We start from the raw sequence: 16,593 nt of genomic DNA, 5'->3' as shown, positions 1-16,593 counted from the left end.
ACGAACACAAGAGAGACTGAAGAATAGCCACCCACATGCTTAAGCAAACAGAACCATGGCTAAATTATGCTCAGGAATTCCAGCTATTCTGCTGCAAAGGCCGACCTCTGGTGCTGCCCACCAGGCTCCAGTGAGGGTTAATGCACCCCACCTGACCCGAAGGAAAAGAGGGCAGGGGAGGGCAGGAGAAGAGAATGCCTTGCTATGGGCAGTACCTTGCCTTCTGGCCAATGAAATACAAAGATGGAGAAAAAAAGACTTGGTATGAAATGGGAGCTCAAAAATCAACGTGAACAGATGGCACTTTTTAGGACTCAAATTGGACACAATTTCTTCTAGTTGTAAAATCCTTAACAAGATGGCATTTGTGAATTAGATTCCCATGAAAGCACATATTTTCTGACGATCTGAATAATTTCACCTCAGCAACACTGTCCTGTCTTGAGAAGGCAAGTAGGTTTGTAATGGCAGACGTTCATTTTAAGAACAACCTGACTGGCCAGGTGCAGTGGCTCATGCCTGTAATCCCAGCACTTTGGGAGGCTGTGGCGGGCAAGTCACCTGAGGTCAGGAGTTCAAGACCAGCCTGGCCAACATGGTGAAACCCTGCCTCTACTAAAAATACAAAAATTAGCCGGGAGTGGTGGCACGCGCCTATAATCCCAGCTACTCGGGAGGCTGAGCAAGAGAATCGCTTGAACCTGGGAGGCGGAGGTTGCAGTGAGCTGAGATTGTGCCATTGTACTCCAGCCTGGGCGACAGAGCAAGACTCCATCTTAAAAAAAAAATAAATAAAAGATCGGGCATGGTGGCTCATGCCTGTAATCCCAGCACTTTGGGAGGCTGAGGCGTGCAGATCAGATCACGAGGTCAAGAGATCGAGACCATTCTGGCCAACATGGTGAAACCCTGTCTCTATTAAAAGTACAAAAATTAGCTGGGCGTGATGACACATTCCTGTAATCCCAGCTACTTGGGAAAGCTGAGGCAGGAGAATCACTTGAACCCGGGAGGCAGAGCTTGCAGTGAGCCGAGATCTCGCCACTGCACTCCAGCCTGGTGAAAGAGTAAGACACCATCTCAAAAAAAAAAAACAAAAAACAAACAAACAAACAAAACCTGACAACAATCTGAACGTATTGGAAACAGCAGTGAGAGAGCTTTTGGCACCATAAAATGGATGGTTTGCAGGAATCTCTCATATATTAAAGTTCTCTGGGAAAAGATTTGATTTGCAAAAACTCAATTGTCAACTTGCCGGGGACACAGTCATTCCACAAACAGGGCTATTCCTAAAATTTTAAAGCAGATCTGTCACTCAAATTCACAGGATGTGCTGCCCAGGCTCAGGATCGCTTGGCTTACAGATCACAACAATGGGTCTGTATTCCCACCCACATTTGCTTTTGGACCCAACTTGGGGGCTTGGAGAGAAGGGCGGCAGGGTCAGCGCACACAGAAGCAGCTTCCCGCTGGCAGACTATGACCTTTTCATGCATTACCCACGGATGTATGAAAACCATTCTGCAAACTGGAACTGAGTACCTCCAGAGAACAGCTTGTACCTGCAGAACCCACTTCCTGCTAGCTGAGAGGGCACTGCGGGCAGGGCAGGGCAGGGCGGCTGGGCTCTGCTTGTATGCTTATATTCACATGTGCAATTTACTTGCTTGTATTCACGTGTGCAATTTACTTCCTATTATCCTGGCCTCTCCCATATTTTAAAAAATGAGTGGAAAATGAAAAAAATGAGTGTCAACATTAATTGAAAGCAGCAGGGTCCTCATAAATGTCATCTAATTGTGGCCAAGGTGAGAACTGTGAGATGTGGTGAAGGCAGTGATGCTTGACCCTCAGCGGCAGGCCCGATGGCCACACCCTGCTCAACTGTAAAGGCAGAGAACATCAGGAAAGAGTGTGCCTGACACACTGCACATTTCTCAGCTACTTTATCTCAATGGTAAAATGTAATGAGGGATTTTAGGATTTTTTCTTTTTTTTAAACTCTGGGAATGACTGCCCGCCCTGCCTTGGTAACTGACTCTAAGTGGCTATATGGCGGCTGACCGGTCAGGCTCGCTTTGCTGCCACTGGGAGCTCGGCCGTCACACTGAGGGCCTCAGGGAAGCTGGCCCCCACATTCCCTGGCTGAAAGCAGCAACCTTTCCCCAAAAGGCCAGGCAATGTGCCTTGCCTCCCCGCCCCACCTTCTAGAAATAGGACTAAGATTTACAGAAGCCAAATTTCATAGCTTCACTGTGTTCTTTGTTAGGCATTTCCTCCCGTCTCTGAGCGAGGGGAAGGCTTCTATTAGAAAGAAGAACATACTTTCCAAGAGCTATAAATTTTTCACCTCTACAAAGACGAGGCAGTTATCTAACCTAATCCTCAACAATTTAAAGGATAAAATGAAAGGTAATCAAGATGGCTCTTCCAGAAAACTGTACTTGCACTGGGAGACAAACACCCCAAGCCTTGGGGTCTGGGACAAGCCTCCAACACTGCCAGCCTCAACTGAAGCTTCTGCAGGCTGGGGCGCTGCTGCTCAGTGACCTCACAAATGGAAGCCAGCACTGCCCAGGTACAGTCACATGCTGTGTGATGATGTTTCAGTCAGCGACAGACTGCGTATACAATAGCACAGTGGTCTCATAAGATGATAATACCATATTTTTATACCTTCTCTATGTTTAGACATGTTTAGACACACAAGTATTTACCTTTGTGTTATAGCTGCCTACAGTATTCAGTACAGCAATATGCTGTACAGGCTTGGAGCCTGGGAGCAATAGGCTGTGCCATCCAGGCTTGTGTAAGTACACTGGAGGATGTTCACGCAATGACCAAATCGCCTAAGGATGCATCTCTCAGAACTATCTCATGCACGAATTTAAAAAGTTGTGGTTTTGAACACCTTCCTTATTGTTTCCCATTTGGCAAAACTCTCCCAGGAGGGCCATATCGCCCAATGGCCATGATGGGGCCTGCAGAAGCAGCCTGGCTGGAGCCAAGTATGGGGATTCTGTGTTATAAGGCAACAGGCATCAACAAAGCATCATGGAAAAATGTGGCTCCCTCTGCCGACAGACATGACCCCATTTTCATCGAGCTATCTAACAGAGGTGAATACAGGGCAGAATCCAAATCTGGGTAACCAGAACACTCCTGACCATGTTACAAATTCTACGGTAAAAACACTGTCAGCCTGTATGTGCATTCAAGATTAAACAGGAACCTCAAAATGCCAACTTCTTTTAAAAAATAAAATGTGTAACTGCACCTGTAAACAAGACTTCATGTGTGTGATCAAAATTCCTTTCTTTTCCATCCCTCACTTATGACTCCATCTTCCAAAGTAATTGCAAAATTGAAGATTCCATCACTTATACATCCACTTATTCAACTGACAAATGTATAGCATACATTAACATATTATATTAATAATATTAATCAACTTATCACAACCCTGACAATACATAGCATTGTATCAACACGTATCAACTGCTGAGAGCTGCACAAAATACCCTGGGTGGATTCTCATTTAATCTTGTTAAGAACCTTTTGAACCAGGTGTCATGATGATGCCCATGTTACTGAGGTGAAATAACTGAGTCACAGGGGTTATATCATCTGCCCCAAATCACAAAGGGAATCAGTGTCAGTATCAGAAATTTAACCCAAGCAACTGAATGGACCTGAAGTCATGCTCTTGATTAAAACAGGAAGATGCTATTGGATTTAAATAACATACCATGCCATTTGTAAAGGGCTGCCTACACGATGCTCTTGGTCCTCCATATTCATAAATTCAGTGAACACAATCAACTTCTATGAGGCAAGCACTACTCTTAGTTCTCTGTTACAGATGAGGAAAATAAGCCTCAGAAATTAAACCACTTACTTAAGGTCCCACAGCTAGAGGGAGTGTGGCTAAGTCTGAGTTTTTTTTTTTTTTTTTTTTGAGACAAGTGTTGCTCAGTCGCCCAGGCTGGAGTACAGTGGCACGATCTCGGCTCACTGCAACCTCTGCCTCCTGGGTTCAAGGAATTCCCTGACTCAGCCTCCTGAGTAGCTGAGATTACAGGTACCCGCCACCACACCTGGCTAGTTTTTGTATTTTTAGTAGAGACGGGGTTTCACCATGTTGGCCAGACTGGTCTTGAACTCCTGACCTCGTGATCCACCCGCCTCAGTCTCCCAAAGTGCTGGGATTACAGGCGTGAGCCACTGGACCTGGCCAGTCTGAGTTCTTAGCTCCTACAATGCTGCCTCCAGGAAGTCACCTTTAAAAATATCTAAAGCATCCAACAGCCTTCTATGAGAGTTGTTTAGAATGAAAGTACCAGAAAGTGCTTCTCTTTTTCTGAGGAACTGCTGCGATTTCTCCCATGGACAATAAAAATGGTTTACAAGGATTGTGTTCCCCTCTAATTCTGGCCACATGGCATTCCACAGCCACAGTAGTAGCTCAATTTAGTATGCCATGGCACGAATGTTTGAGCGGTTCCTCATGTCCTATTCCTGACTTAGTGTTTTAAAGTTCTTATCTGCATCATTTCAAGTAAGTCTCTTCAAATCCTTTGAGGAATAATGTGTGTGCTATAAATAATGTAACCTCAATTTAAAAATAATTTCCTAAAAGATCAACAACATAAGCCATCTTTCATACAGACTTTGTTCTTCTAAGAATCCATGAGAAGACCGGACCTTTGGACAGCTGTCACTTCTAAAGTGTGCTGAGAATGTTCGCATGTGGAAGGCTGGGTTACACACCAAGTTATTTAAAGCAGGCATAAGGTTCTCTCTCTCCTCTCGGTAAGGGCTAAGCTTGTGCTGAGGACTTCGTTACATGCCAGGACACCACATGAGGTCTCAGTGTAAAAAGGGGGCATTTCCACAAAAGCATTTTACACAACCTCACATCTGGCCCCCAAAACACAGAAAGAATCCAAATATCATTTCAAGAAGAAACAAGGATGATTTTTCTGTGGGAGTGTAATCCTTCCCAAAATATGAATGAATACATTTTTCTGTTGAAGGCAGAAGTATTTTTTATTAAATACTCAGGAATCACTCACTAGAAAAATGGACTCTGTACAGCAAGAACAGCTTGATGAAGGTGGTCAAGGGGCTAATTTGTTCGTGCTTGAGACACCACCCCTGGGTTTCTACCTGCTCACTGCTGGCCACTCAGCCTGCCCTACAGGGCGGGGACATGCTGACCTGACCCCTCTGCCTTCTTCGCAGAGAGGAGTGGTCTCCGGAACCCACCCACATCAGGGGCAAAACCCAGGGGTCTGTGAGACCAGGAGGATAGGGTATGGACAAACCCAGCCCCCTCAGTTCTGATCCCCTATCTGCCTCCACTGTTTGGGGGACCCCCATACACATCCTCCTCCATCCAGAGCCCTGTTACCCCTTCCATGTTGGTAACCCCACTTTGTCCCTCCCCTTACAGGGCACAGGGTCACCCCACCCCATCTCCTTTCAGGATCCTGGGTGGTCCCTCCCACGCACCCTTGAGGGTACTGGCTTACTCCCCATCGTGTTGCTTTGCCGAGGATAGTTCTGACTGTCAGCAGTCTGGACTTCCATGCCCACTAATCTTACTGAACCTTCTTAGAACAAACACTTGCAGAGGAAGGAATGCCTTGATAAAAAATTTCCAAAACCAGTACTGGTGAGATGCTCAGGACCTCTGAAAAATCCAGTATCTTCAGTGTACGACAGCAAGTCACAGTTTTCTCTACAGCATCCTCCATGTGCGTTCCATGTAACACATATTCTCCACATGCCCCAACAAGCCATGGGCAAACGCTTTCCTTCCAATCTCTCACCTGAAATTCTGTCCTGAGATGTGCATGCATCACCTAATGAGGTGGATACTTCCTGAGAAAGGCCACACATCATCAATGACAGGGATGCATCCTGAGAAATGAGTCGTTAGGTGATTGTATCATTGTGCTAACACCACATAGTGGACTTACACAAACTTCGATGGTGTAGCCTACTACATGCCTAGACTATATGGTACAGCCTTTTGCTCCTAAACTGCTAACCTGTACAGCCTGTTACTGTAGTGGATACTGTAGGCAGCTGTAACACGGTGGTACTTGTGTAACAAAACATAGAAAAAGTAGCAACATAGAAAAAATAAAGACACAGTATTGTATGGGAACACCTTCTCACATGCAGTCCATCGCTGACAGAAACATCATTATGTGGGGGATGGCTGTATATGTGACTGCAAGGCTCAATCCAGTAGGCCTGACATTTATTTTACATTCTTACCAAAGAACAGCCCCTTCTCTCTCCAAAATGCCTAAGGTAAATTCAAATGAAGAACGGGTCATTTTTACACCAACAGTAATTAGGCATCCAGCTCCCTGTGTTCTGGGGCAGCCTTGGATGTGGGAAGCCCACCGTCCACGCCTGGGGCCTCCCTGTGACTGAAGCCAAAAGAGCCACAAAAGGGGAAAGGAAAGCAGTCCCATGGAAACAAGAGGGAAACGAAAATCATCAAAGTGTCAAATACAACAGGACCCAGCTTCGCAGCCCAATTTGGAAACAGGTGTGAGGACCCCACCCCCAAGAGGGGCCTGGAAACACCCACCCCAGCTGCAGGGCACTGCCTGAGGCTCAAGATCCAGAGGGAGCCAGGTTCTGTCCAAAATTCCATCCAGAATTAGTGAACAGTAAACTACGGTGAGCACACATGCCAAGTGGAATTGCTTCAACGCGCTACACAAAGGGAGGCCTACGATGCAGCTAAATAGCCCATTCAATTCACAGCGGAGAAAATCTGGCCCATCTTAGGAACAGAGGCAAATAGTAGCTTTGGCAATAAAAATTATTTACCTGAATAAACTCCTTTAGAAAGTATTCAACAATTAAAATATTACTGACTTAACATAAAAACACTTCACATGAAGTATTTCAGTCACACTTTTAACCAACTCCGATAGGGCATCCCCTTCCAGAAATTAGGGAAGCGTAGCCCTGGGGAGCCGCCAGCGTCCTGTGCATGAAGCATGGGGCTCTGGGTGTGCTGGCGACCTTCTTTCAAACAGAAGGACCTCTGAGGAGGTGACCATGACAGGGCAGGACGACTGCCAGAGACCAGCATGAGGACACAGCACACCCAGGCTGCAGAGAGGGAGATGTTATGGACACAGATGGGGCTATGCCCACACCATGCTTGGCTATTAGCTGTATTCCCAAAGACCCAAACCAGCAGCCCACCATGCCCTCAGCACAGATGCCCCACCGAGGACTTGGGGAGAGGATCTGAGCCATCTTGGAGTCCAACAGAGCATGGTCTGAGCTAGGACACCAAGAAATCAGGACACTGGGTCTTTATGAGTGACTAGGCCCCTTACTGCTCCCCCTCCAACCACAGGTATTTCTCCCAAATTATTCTGCAAGTGAACATCTCCCTCACTAAAAATATGACTTTGCTTCATTTAAATCCACTTGTCCACTTGGTCAATACCTATATGACAAGGACCAGGCTATACCTGCACTGTCCAATTTGGTGGCCACCTGTCACATGTAATTTAGATAAATTAAGATGAGATTTTAAACTATTGTTCCTCAGTTGCACAAGTCACATTTCAAGTACTCAATAGCCACATGTGGCTAGTAGCAGCTACTATGCTGGACAAAACAGACACCACTTCCATTATTACGGAAAGTTCTATTGGGCAGCACTAGAATGGACGGTTGCCATACACAATGGTGTGGACAAGAGACAGGGAAATTTCTGCCTTCACAAAGCCCATGACTGGCTGGGTGTGGTGGCTCATGCCTGTAATCCCAGCACTTTGGGAGGCTGAGTCAGGAGGACTGCTTGAGCCCAGGGGTTTGAGACCAGCCTAGGCAACATGGCGAATCCCCATGTTTTGCATCTCTACAAAAAAAATACAAAAATTAGCCAGGTGTGGTGGCTCATGCCTGTAGTCCTAGCTAATCAGGAGCCCAAGGTGGGAGGAGCACCTGAGTGTGGGGAGGCAGATGCTGCAGTGAACTGTGATTGTGCCACTGCACTCCAACATGGGTGACAGAGTGAGACCCTGTTTCAAAAAACAAACCCAAAAAAGCTCACAATTTGGGAAAAGCAGCCTCCTATCAAATAAGCCACATCAAATAAGCCTATCAAGGCTGGGCGTGGTGGCTCACGCCTGTAATCCCACCACTCTGGGAGGCCGAGGTGGGTGGATCATGAGGTCAGGAGATGGAGACCATCCTGGCCAATACAGTGAAACCCCATCTCTACTAAAAATACAAAAATTAGCTTGGCATGGTGGTGCATGCCTGTAATCCCAGCTACTCGGGAGGCTGAGGCAGGAGAAGCCCTTGAACCAGGGAGTTGGAGGTTGCAGTGAGCCAAGATTGCACCACAGCACTCTAGCCTGGTGACACAGTGAGACTCCATCTCAAAAAAAAAAAAAAAAAAAAAAAAAAAAAAGCCTATCGAATAAGATGTACTGATGGTAAGTCCTACAAAGGGAACTGGAGAGTGAGCCAAGGGAGTGGAGAGGGTTAAGGCTCTGATACCAGACAGGACCATCTGCCTGAATGGCAAGTGCTGGAGCAGAAGGGCCTCTGTTCTCTTCTATTCAGAGCAAGGTTCTAACCAGAAGCCCACAAGCAGGCTCACACACTTGAGTGTGGCCTGGAACTTGCAAACACAGTCCTTCTGCCAATCCACAGCAGCATGAGGTCACCAGCTAAGCATCTCTGGTCATTTCGGCTTGGGCTGATTCACAGCAAACACTGACATGGAGATAGTAACTCAGTGTAGCCAGAACTTTCTGGGAGGCAGCATGGAGTTGTCACAGCTGTGGAATGCCTGAAACAGATGCCATAAGCATCTGGTGGGTTCTCACCATGTTTCAGGCTGCCGAGAAACTACGGAACAGACACTGACCGAGTCTGTGAATATCACCGAGCCAAGAGCCTTGGCATCCTGAGGGTGGTACTGTTAGATGCAGGCATTCATCATCTGCTCTGAGCTTTCTTCTGATGAATGGATCATACTACTTATTCTCCACTAGAGCCTTTTGTTTGAGGGTGGGGAGGATGCATGGCGAGAGGGAGAGCTTGAGAGCTACTGGAACGACAGAACTGAGTTCTGAATGGCTGGTCCCTAAACATTGGACAGACAAAAACCAAATGGTCCTGGATGCTGGTGAAAACAGAAACTTAAACAAGTTAAGCCCTCTGCTCTCCAAAACCAGTAGAGACAGTCTGCAAGTTTTCTAAAGGCTGTGAGTTGATTGCAATAAACCCCTAAACTAAATACTGTTCCCATTTTTTATGAACGTCTTAAAATTCTATTGTACATTTTCTTGTCTCCTTCAACCTAACACAGGAGCCACCTACTTCTGTGATGACATTCATTGACTCAGGGTCACCAGCAGTCAGATGTGCAGGGCTCTGAGGGTGGAGGGCTGCTGCTGTGCCCAGTGCCACTACACTGACGGCCTGAGTGAGGGGGACCTCCACAGGGCTGCTGTTCCCTGGCTGGTGGCCGTCATTCTTAACCAAGAACCCACTGCTTCCAATCAGCAACAGGCACGACAACCACACTTCTGCCATGTGGAACAGATTCACTGAATTGCAAGGCTCTCCTAGCAGAAAACTGGAGGAAGAATTTGTGCGTGAATTTAGCTCCTGCGCCACTGGCTCTGGCAATGGCAGAGAAGAGATGGGCAGGTAGCTGTCCTCCTAACGGGGGTATCCCTGCAGGAAAACCACAGGCTGTTCAAAGGCAGGCAGGTGAGTCAAAACAGACGAGGAAGCTCTGCCTTGTCACCTCATCAGCTAGCATTTTAAAGCCAAGCTGTTCACAGCTAAATCTATGCTGGACAGACTTGTGTAAACATACTTAAGGTTTCAAAATAAATAATGAACTGTTATCCACACAAAGCTTCCAGTTTTTCTGCCACCTTCCCACATCCCAGATAAGTATTACTCTTGGGATCCTATCCTTGTGCTGTGGCTAGGGACAGATACAGTCCATCCTAGAGTGTTTTGGACACAAAACACCATTGACTACACCCAGCAATGAGGACCAAACGAGAACAGGATGCAAAACCACTACTTTCCCTTCTGTGGGTCCCCATAGCAACGAGCAACAATGCACACAGCAGTACAGCCACACAGGCTGGGGAATCCCGGGGCCCATGGCTTGAAGTTGAGCCTTGGTGAGAACCAGGACTGTGAGCTGACCCATTCACTCTCAAGGCCTTCAGTTCTCTGTACGATGCCTCATCTGCCTTCATTCCCACATTTAGGGTCGGTAACAGACCCCACGTGGCCAAATCCCAAAACACATGTCACATTCCAGAGCATGCAGTATACATTTGTGTAAAGACCTATATTTGCAGATGTTCTCTCAGCTGAAACCCCCTGCAAGATTTCAGGGTATTCCTCTGACAAATGCAGGCCTGGAAAGTAGGAAGGTTTGGGGCAGTAGACGATAGTGGTTGTCTTTGAAGGGGCACAAGAGAAAGGTACCAGACAGAAAAATGCAGAGAAGGCAAGGTGGATTTTGTTGACATGCAGTCCACAGAAAGCCACTGTGGCTAAGCCTGAAAAAAAGCACTTAGCTTGCCTCTTCTTGGTTTAAATTTTAACAAACGTCTCAAGTAAACTCTTGCCTGATGAAATTCACCCTGATGCCTGGTGAGGAAGAGTGTGAACTGCTTCCCAGGTTGCAAAGTGGTCTGGAGGTTACTCATGAGGCTTTGGAAGGGAGGGGCCAAGTTACTGTTTACCTTTTCATTAAGACCCGAGGGACAACTACAAGGAGATGAATTCTGCCAACAGCTGAGAGCTTGGAAGTGGGTCTTTCCCCAGTGGAGTCTCTGACGAGAACACAGCCCCAGCCAATACCCAATTAGGAGCCTGGTAAGATCCTGAAGTAGAGAATCCAGCCAAACTGTGCCAAGAATTCTGATCTAGATAAAGACTGGTGGGAAGTCTGTTGTTTCTCATGTGTGTCTTTAGCCATCAACTGATGGGCAGATTCTCAAGCAGGATGATAATGCAATTCAGGACTGGTCATTGAGAGAAGAGCGCTCAAACAAAGCCTTCAAAGTCAGCCCTTCTCTGGAATTTTCTTCCAAATAAAAAAGTCATCTTGAATATTAAAATGTTAGAAATTCTCACTTGAGCTAAATGTGTGATGTCATGGCTGCTAGACCTGATGTCCATCGTCTTCATGGGTACCTCTCACTGTGTGTCACTCTATGTCAGGCTTTCTAGACAGCTCTGCAGGGAGCTAGGAGTAACCTGAAATGACTTGGGATGCTTGTTAAGAAAATCAAATCCTGGGCTTTCCCCCTAGTGAATCAGAATGTCTAAGCCCAAGTGCCCCAGGAGGCTCTTATCACTAGGCAATGAAAGAACAGGGGTTTGGACCTTTTGGCTGTCAGCAGTCATGCTCTTATCCACTCAGCAACACTGCTGCCCACCACATCATTTGGAATGTGATGGAAACTTTTCTTTCACCAAATTATAGAGCAGCCTATACTGTTTAAAAGGGAAGGGGAAGGACTCCATAAACAATTAGGCAATATTTCAATCCACATACTTTTACCCGTAGACATAATCCAACTCCGCTGGAATTCTGTACTTTCTCTGCGCCTGGGAGCACACCCAGCTCCTTCTTTGGACCCACAAAGGGGATGGAACAAACAGCTGTGAGGCTCTGAAGGACAGGCCTGCACTCCTGCCAGAAGGTGAAGCTCTGCGGCTTTCCCCTAGGGTGAGCTATCTAATAAGCTCTTCACACCACCATTTGGCTTATTAGGAAATAATTTAGAAGCATTTGGAAACAAATCTGTGCAAGAAAAATGGAAATCATATATACCAGGTACACACACAGAAACATAACCTGGAAATTCATTTTAAATACTCATGCTGACATCTATTTAAAAACAACTTGTAATTTAAAGTCTTAGATTTCTAACACTAATCCAGTCAAGTGGAAAACTGGAAAGCAGCATTACTTTTAGTCTCACAAGTAACCAACTCAAATCTTCACCAGGATGTGCTCAGCCCAGGCTTCTCACTGTAAAGACCAATGGAAATGACCCGATAGCTTGCATTCATACGGTAATGTGAGTAAACCCCACGAGGCTGAGTTTTACCCTCATTCTGTACAGGGCAGGGCAGGCCACTGCCTTCTGTGCTGAGCCGCCTTTGATTCGTGTGACGATGGGGACAGAAGTTCATGCCTGGCTCGCCATGCACAGGTCACAGGATCACATTGGTTAGATGTGTGAGATTTGGCAAATCAGAAAACAACACCTTACTTAGGTACTTCCATCTGACATTCATCAGATGTACCGTAACTGCTAGTCTAATTCAAAATAATCAGTTAATAGGATTGCTTTAAAAAATAAAATCTTACGCTTCCAGCAAAGTTTTGCTACTCATGTAGAAAGTTCAAGGAGCTCTAAACTTCAAATGCTTGTGATAAAATAAAAACAGGACTACATATATCAGTCATTCTTAAGACAATTAGGCCAAAATAGGGCTAAAACATCAAGCAAGCTGCCCCAGACTACAAGCAGTGGCATTATAATTACCTGTTTCTCCCCACAATGTGTCGGTGCCATTGACTTCTACTTCATGTTCCTTCTCCATCCCCAGCAAGCACTGGACCACCTGTCAGAAGTGGCAAGGTGATTTAATGAGTTCTCTTAGCAAGAGGTGCTTATTATAGCCCATGTATCAAAGGAGACAGTGTGTTGTTTTTTAACCATTATCTCACACTGCCCAAGGAGAGAAAAATATAATGAAAACTGTTTTCAAGCATAATTTCATATGCTATTCACACTTTCAGTTGGAGAAGAATTAAAAAAAAATCTCAGTGAATTTCAGCAATATGGTTCAGGATTACTAGGTACTCAGAATTCTAATGAATTCCAACATGACCCAAATATGCCAGCCTAATCAACAAAGGACATGGCAGATCACACAAAGTGCAGTTTCTGCATAAATCACAAGATAGTGAATCAGTTTTTCACAAGGAAGGAAAACAAAGCGATATACGTTTTTGCAAATTTTTACAAAGTATTGTTCAAATACATTTTCTGCTGGTAGCATTATTCTTTTTCCCTTATGGGACTCTTCCTGTCAAAGGGCGGGTCAAGTCACAGGTATGGAGGCAGGAAGCCTGGCTTGCAGGGAGACAAGGCATCTGTGCCCTGGACCTGAGCCGGCGTTCACCCTGAGCAACAGCAGCGAGCAACGGGAGAACACGACAAAGCCACCTTCCAGTCTCCTAGCCCACACCCTTTGTGGTAGGCTGAATAATGGCCCCCAAAGATGTCTACATCCCAATCTTCAAAGCCTGTGAATGTGACCTTACAGGGCAAGAAGGAATTGCAGATGTGATTATGAATGTTGAAATGGGGCGATTATCTCAAATTATCAAGGTCTATATCTGATACACACCTGATCTAATCAATCACAACCATCCTCTTAAGAGGGACAGGAGGAGTCCACGTCAGAGGACAGAGGAAATGAGATGACAGAGGCTAAGGTGAAAGTAAGGCACTTTGGAGATGGAGGAAGGGGCCATGAGCTAAAAAATACAGGTGGCTTCAAGAATTGAGAAAAAGCAAGGAGACAGGTTCTCCCCTAGAGACTTCAGAAGGAAGGCTGACCTCCCAATAGTGTGATTTTAGACTTCTGACCATCAGAATTCTAAGAGTAAGTGTGTGCTGCTTTAAGCCACTAAGGTTGCATCTATTTGTGATAATGGCATTAGGAAACTAACATACCCTCCAAGTCTTATGGTGAACAAACCCTGCTTTTTTCACCCTACTGGCTGTGCTGAGGTGATTTTCGCTCAGCATTTCCTCCCAACCAGCTTTAAAACAAGGGGGTTAGCATGGATTAAGACCAAGGTCATTCCTAGGCATTCATGGTCCTCCCAATGATGACTTTTCACACTTAAAAAAAGGAAAACATCTACATTTTCATATGTGTGTTTAACAGTATCTCTGTGTGTGTGTGTGTGTGTGTGTGTTTAATGTTTAAACCAGAAATTAGCCAGCCACTATTTCATGCTTGTGTGTGTGTCCGCCCATGAGTTTTGAATGCCAAAGTCAGCCAGCCAGCTTCGCACTCGAATTTACTAAAGTCATTTTAGAAAAAGAATCTTACCAAATACTGGCACCTCTAATTGCTTGAAGATAATTCAGAGTAAGAAATACACAGGAGGAAGCGAGCAAAACATTATTAAATTCACAGATAAAGAAAGCCAAGACACACAGGTCAGGAGGTGACAATTAAATCTTCAAACTGAGGAATACCAACATCTGTCAGAAATAAATGCTCTATTTAACTACTGCATGGAGTTTTCATTCAGTAGAGGAGCTGTAAATGACAAGCATTCTTGTATGCTATCAAAGCATTAAAGCTCTATTTTTAAAAATCCTTCAAATACTCAGGAACGATTTTAGAATCAGGATTCTATGTGATTATTTTTAAATGAACACAAGGACAGAAGAAATGAATCAAAGGGGAAAAAATTTAAAACAGCAGGTCTAGAGGGCAGAGCAGGGAAGGAGGAGAGACATGAGGAAGAGCTGAGAGTGAATGTCATCAAAAGGCTTCCCATAGAAAAATAAGCCTGCCTGTCCCCATCACGTGTGCATAGGAGTGTGCACTGTCACTCACGGGAAGGATGTGGTGCCCATAGAAGACCTTCTACTGCAGGTGGTCAATGCCAAATGCTAGTTCTTGGCATCCTCCTTCTTTCGGTCCTTCGGTGTGTCAACTGACTTGCTGGCCTACAGCTTCTTGTTTCCCAGGAGGGAAACCCCTGCCCCACTCACCGAGCTGTGGCCCATGCTGGCCGCCGCGGTCAGCGCCTGCTGCAGGGCGTGGCTCTTCCTCAGGGCGCCTGGCTGGGGAGGACCCGGCGACCACTCACAAGTCAGCAGGTACTGGAGAATGTCACCGTGGCCCCGTAGGGCACTGTGGACAAGCGCACACTGGCCCTTCTTATCCAAGTGGTCCACCTGGGGGCAGGAGTAGGGGAAGGTTACGGCTGAGCATTACTTTGCCTCTGAGCATGCAGATGCACACCACCTAGCTGTGTGCAAACCCCACTCCCTGTAAGCATACATGGGGTTCACAGTCCAACTTGTCTTTCTGGAGAACATGGAACCTTAGTCTGGATTACTTCCAGATGGTAATGAATGTACCATTCCAGGCCTCAGGTTCCCTTTGCAAGATTCAGGGTCACAAAACACCCTCCTTACTCCCATGTCCCTGCAGCAAACTACACAAAGCTCCTAACTCTCTTGTGAGCATGTGTGGAGACACAGACCAAAACCTCGGACAAAGCCCTGTATTTCCCAACATTGGTTGCTTGGGTGGGGCATTCTAAGTCTGCTGTGACAAGCTATAATTTGAAGGAGTAGAGCCACTCTCTGGTCACTGAGCCAGGGGATCCAAAGAAAGAGAGGGATGTGGAAAAACAGCTGAGTGTGGAAGGGCAGGAAAGGAGTCCAAGTGGCATCTGATTGGGAAGGAGGTCTCATGTAGGCCGGTGGCCTGGGCATGCTGGCAAGTAAAGGGGGGGCGGCCACAAAGTCAGGGCAGGCCAGCTAGGCAGAAAAAGTGAGTGAGTGCCACACACCTCCTCCTCAAGGCCCCAAAGCAGCGGCAGCCCTTCATGCCCTGTCTAAACCCCAGAGTACTGGGCCTGGGAGCAGAGCCCAGGGCCTAGCCTTGCATGCCTGCCAACTCTGGGGACGCCCTGTACCCTCATTCAGAGGCTTTGCCAGAGCCCCCTGACATAGCACTCAGCCTCCTACTCCAGAGCTTTCAGCTGTGATGGGGGGAGGCCTGCTGGCCTCAGAATAAAGTGTAAAGCCCAGCTGCCATCCGTAAATGGAGGTGCGGTGATGTGCAGCAGTAACATACCCACCCCAAAGGCTTAGCCACACATTTCCTTCTCCATGAACTGAAGTTTATGTATGTCCCAAATGTTGGATTTGAGAGAAAAAAATAAATCTCCCACAGCTGTTATAAGCCTAATTTTTTTGAACTTTAAATATCCTAATTAAAAGACAAAAGATAATTAGCAGTTTATCTCTACTGTTATTCAAAAGGCACATTTCCCAAAAAAATGCTTCCAGTAAACCTAGCATTTACTGTGAGCTCGATATTATTCTCATTCACCCTATTAAAGCTGACAGCTCCTGGCCAGACGTGGTGGCTCATACCTATAATCCCAACAGTTTGGGAGGCCAAGGCAGGCAGATCATGTGAGGTCAGGAGTTCAAGACCAGCCTGGCCAACGTGGTGAAACCCCATCTGTACTAAAAATACAAAAATTAACCAGGCACAGTGGCATGTGCCTGTAGTCCCAGCTACTTGGAGGCTGAAGCAGGAGAATCACTTAAACCTGGGAGGTGGAGGTTGCAGTGAGCCAAGATCATGCCTCTGCACTCCAGACTGAGTGACAGGGTGAGACTGTCAAAACAGAAAAAAAAGTTGATGGCTCTAGAGTAACTTGTATAGCAATACATACTTACTTCATATATAACTGAATGCTTACTC

The 16,593-nt window shown here is 46.2% G+C and overlaps 1 protein-coding gene across 7 annotated transcripts in view; it reads right to left on the bottom strand.

The window, feature by feature from the left end:
• The window catches only part of TANC1 (tetratricopeptide repeat, ankyrin repeat and coiled-coil containing 1), a 263,697-nt gene that overhangs the window by 21,013 nt on the left and 226,091 nt on the right, over positions 1-16,593 (bottom strand). For all 7 annotated transcript variants that reach the window (XM_055108612.2, XM_055108615.2, XM_055108616.2 and 4 more), the window contains 2 exons: positions 14,859-15,044; positions 12,600-12,678 (listed from right to left, as the gene is read on the bottom strand). In XM_055108612.2, coding sequence (XP_054964587.1) covers positions 12,600-12,678; positions 14,859-15,044 — 265 coding nt within the window. The remainder of the gene's footprint in view (positions 1-12,599; positions 12,679-14,858; positions 15,045-16,593) is intronic.

This window comes from Pan paniscus, chromosome 13 (assembly GCF_029289425.2).
Source record: "Pan paniscus chromosome 13, NHGRI_mPanPan1-v2.0_pri, whole genome shotgun sequence".
NCBI lineage: Eukaryota > Metazoa > Chordata > Mammalia > Primates > Hominidae > Pan > Pan paniscus.
Note: the sequence above shows the minus strand (reverse complement) of the source record. Positions and strands in the feature narration are given on the sequence as shown.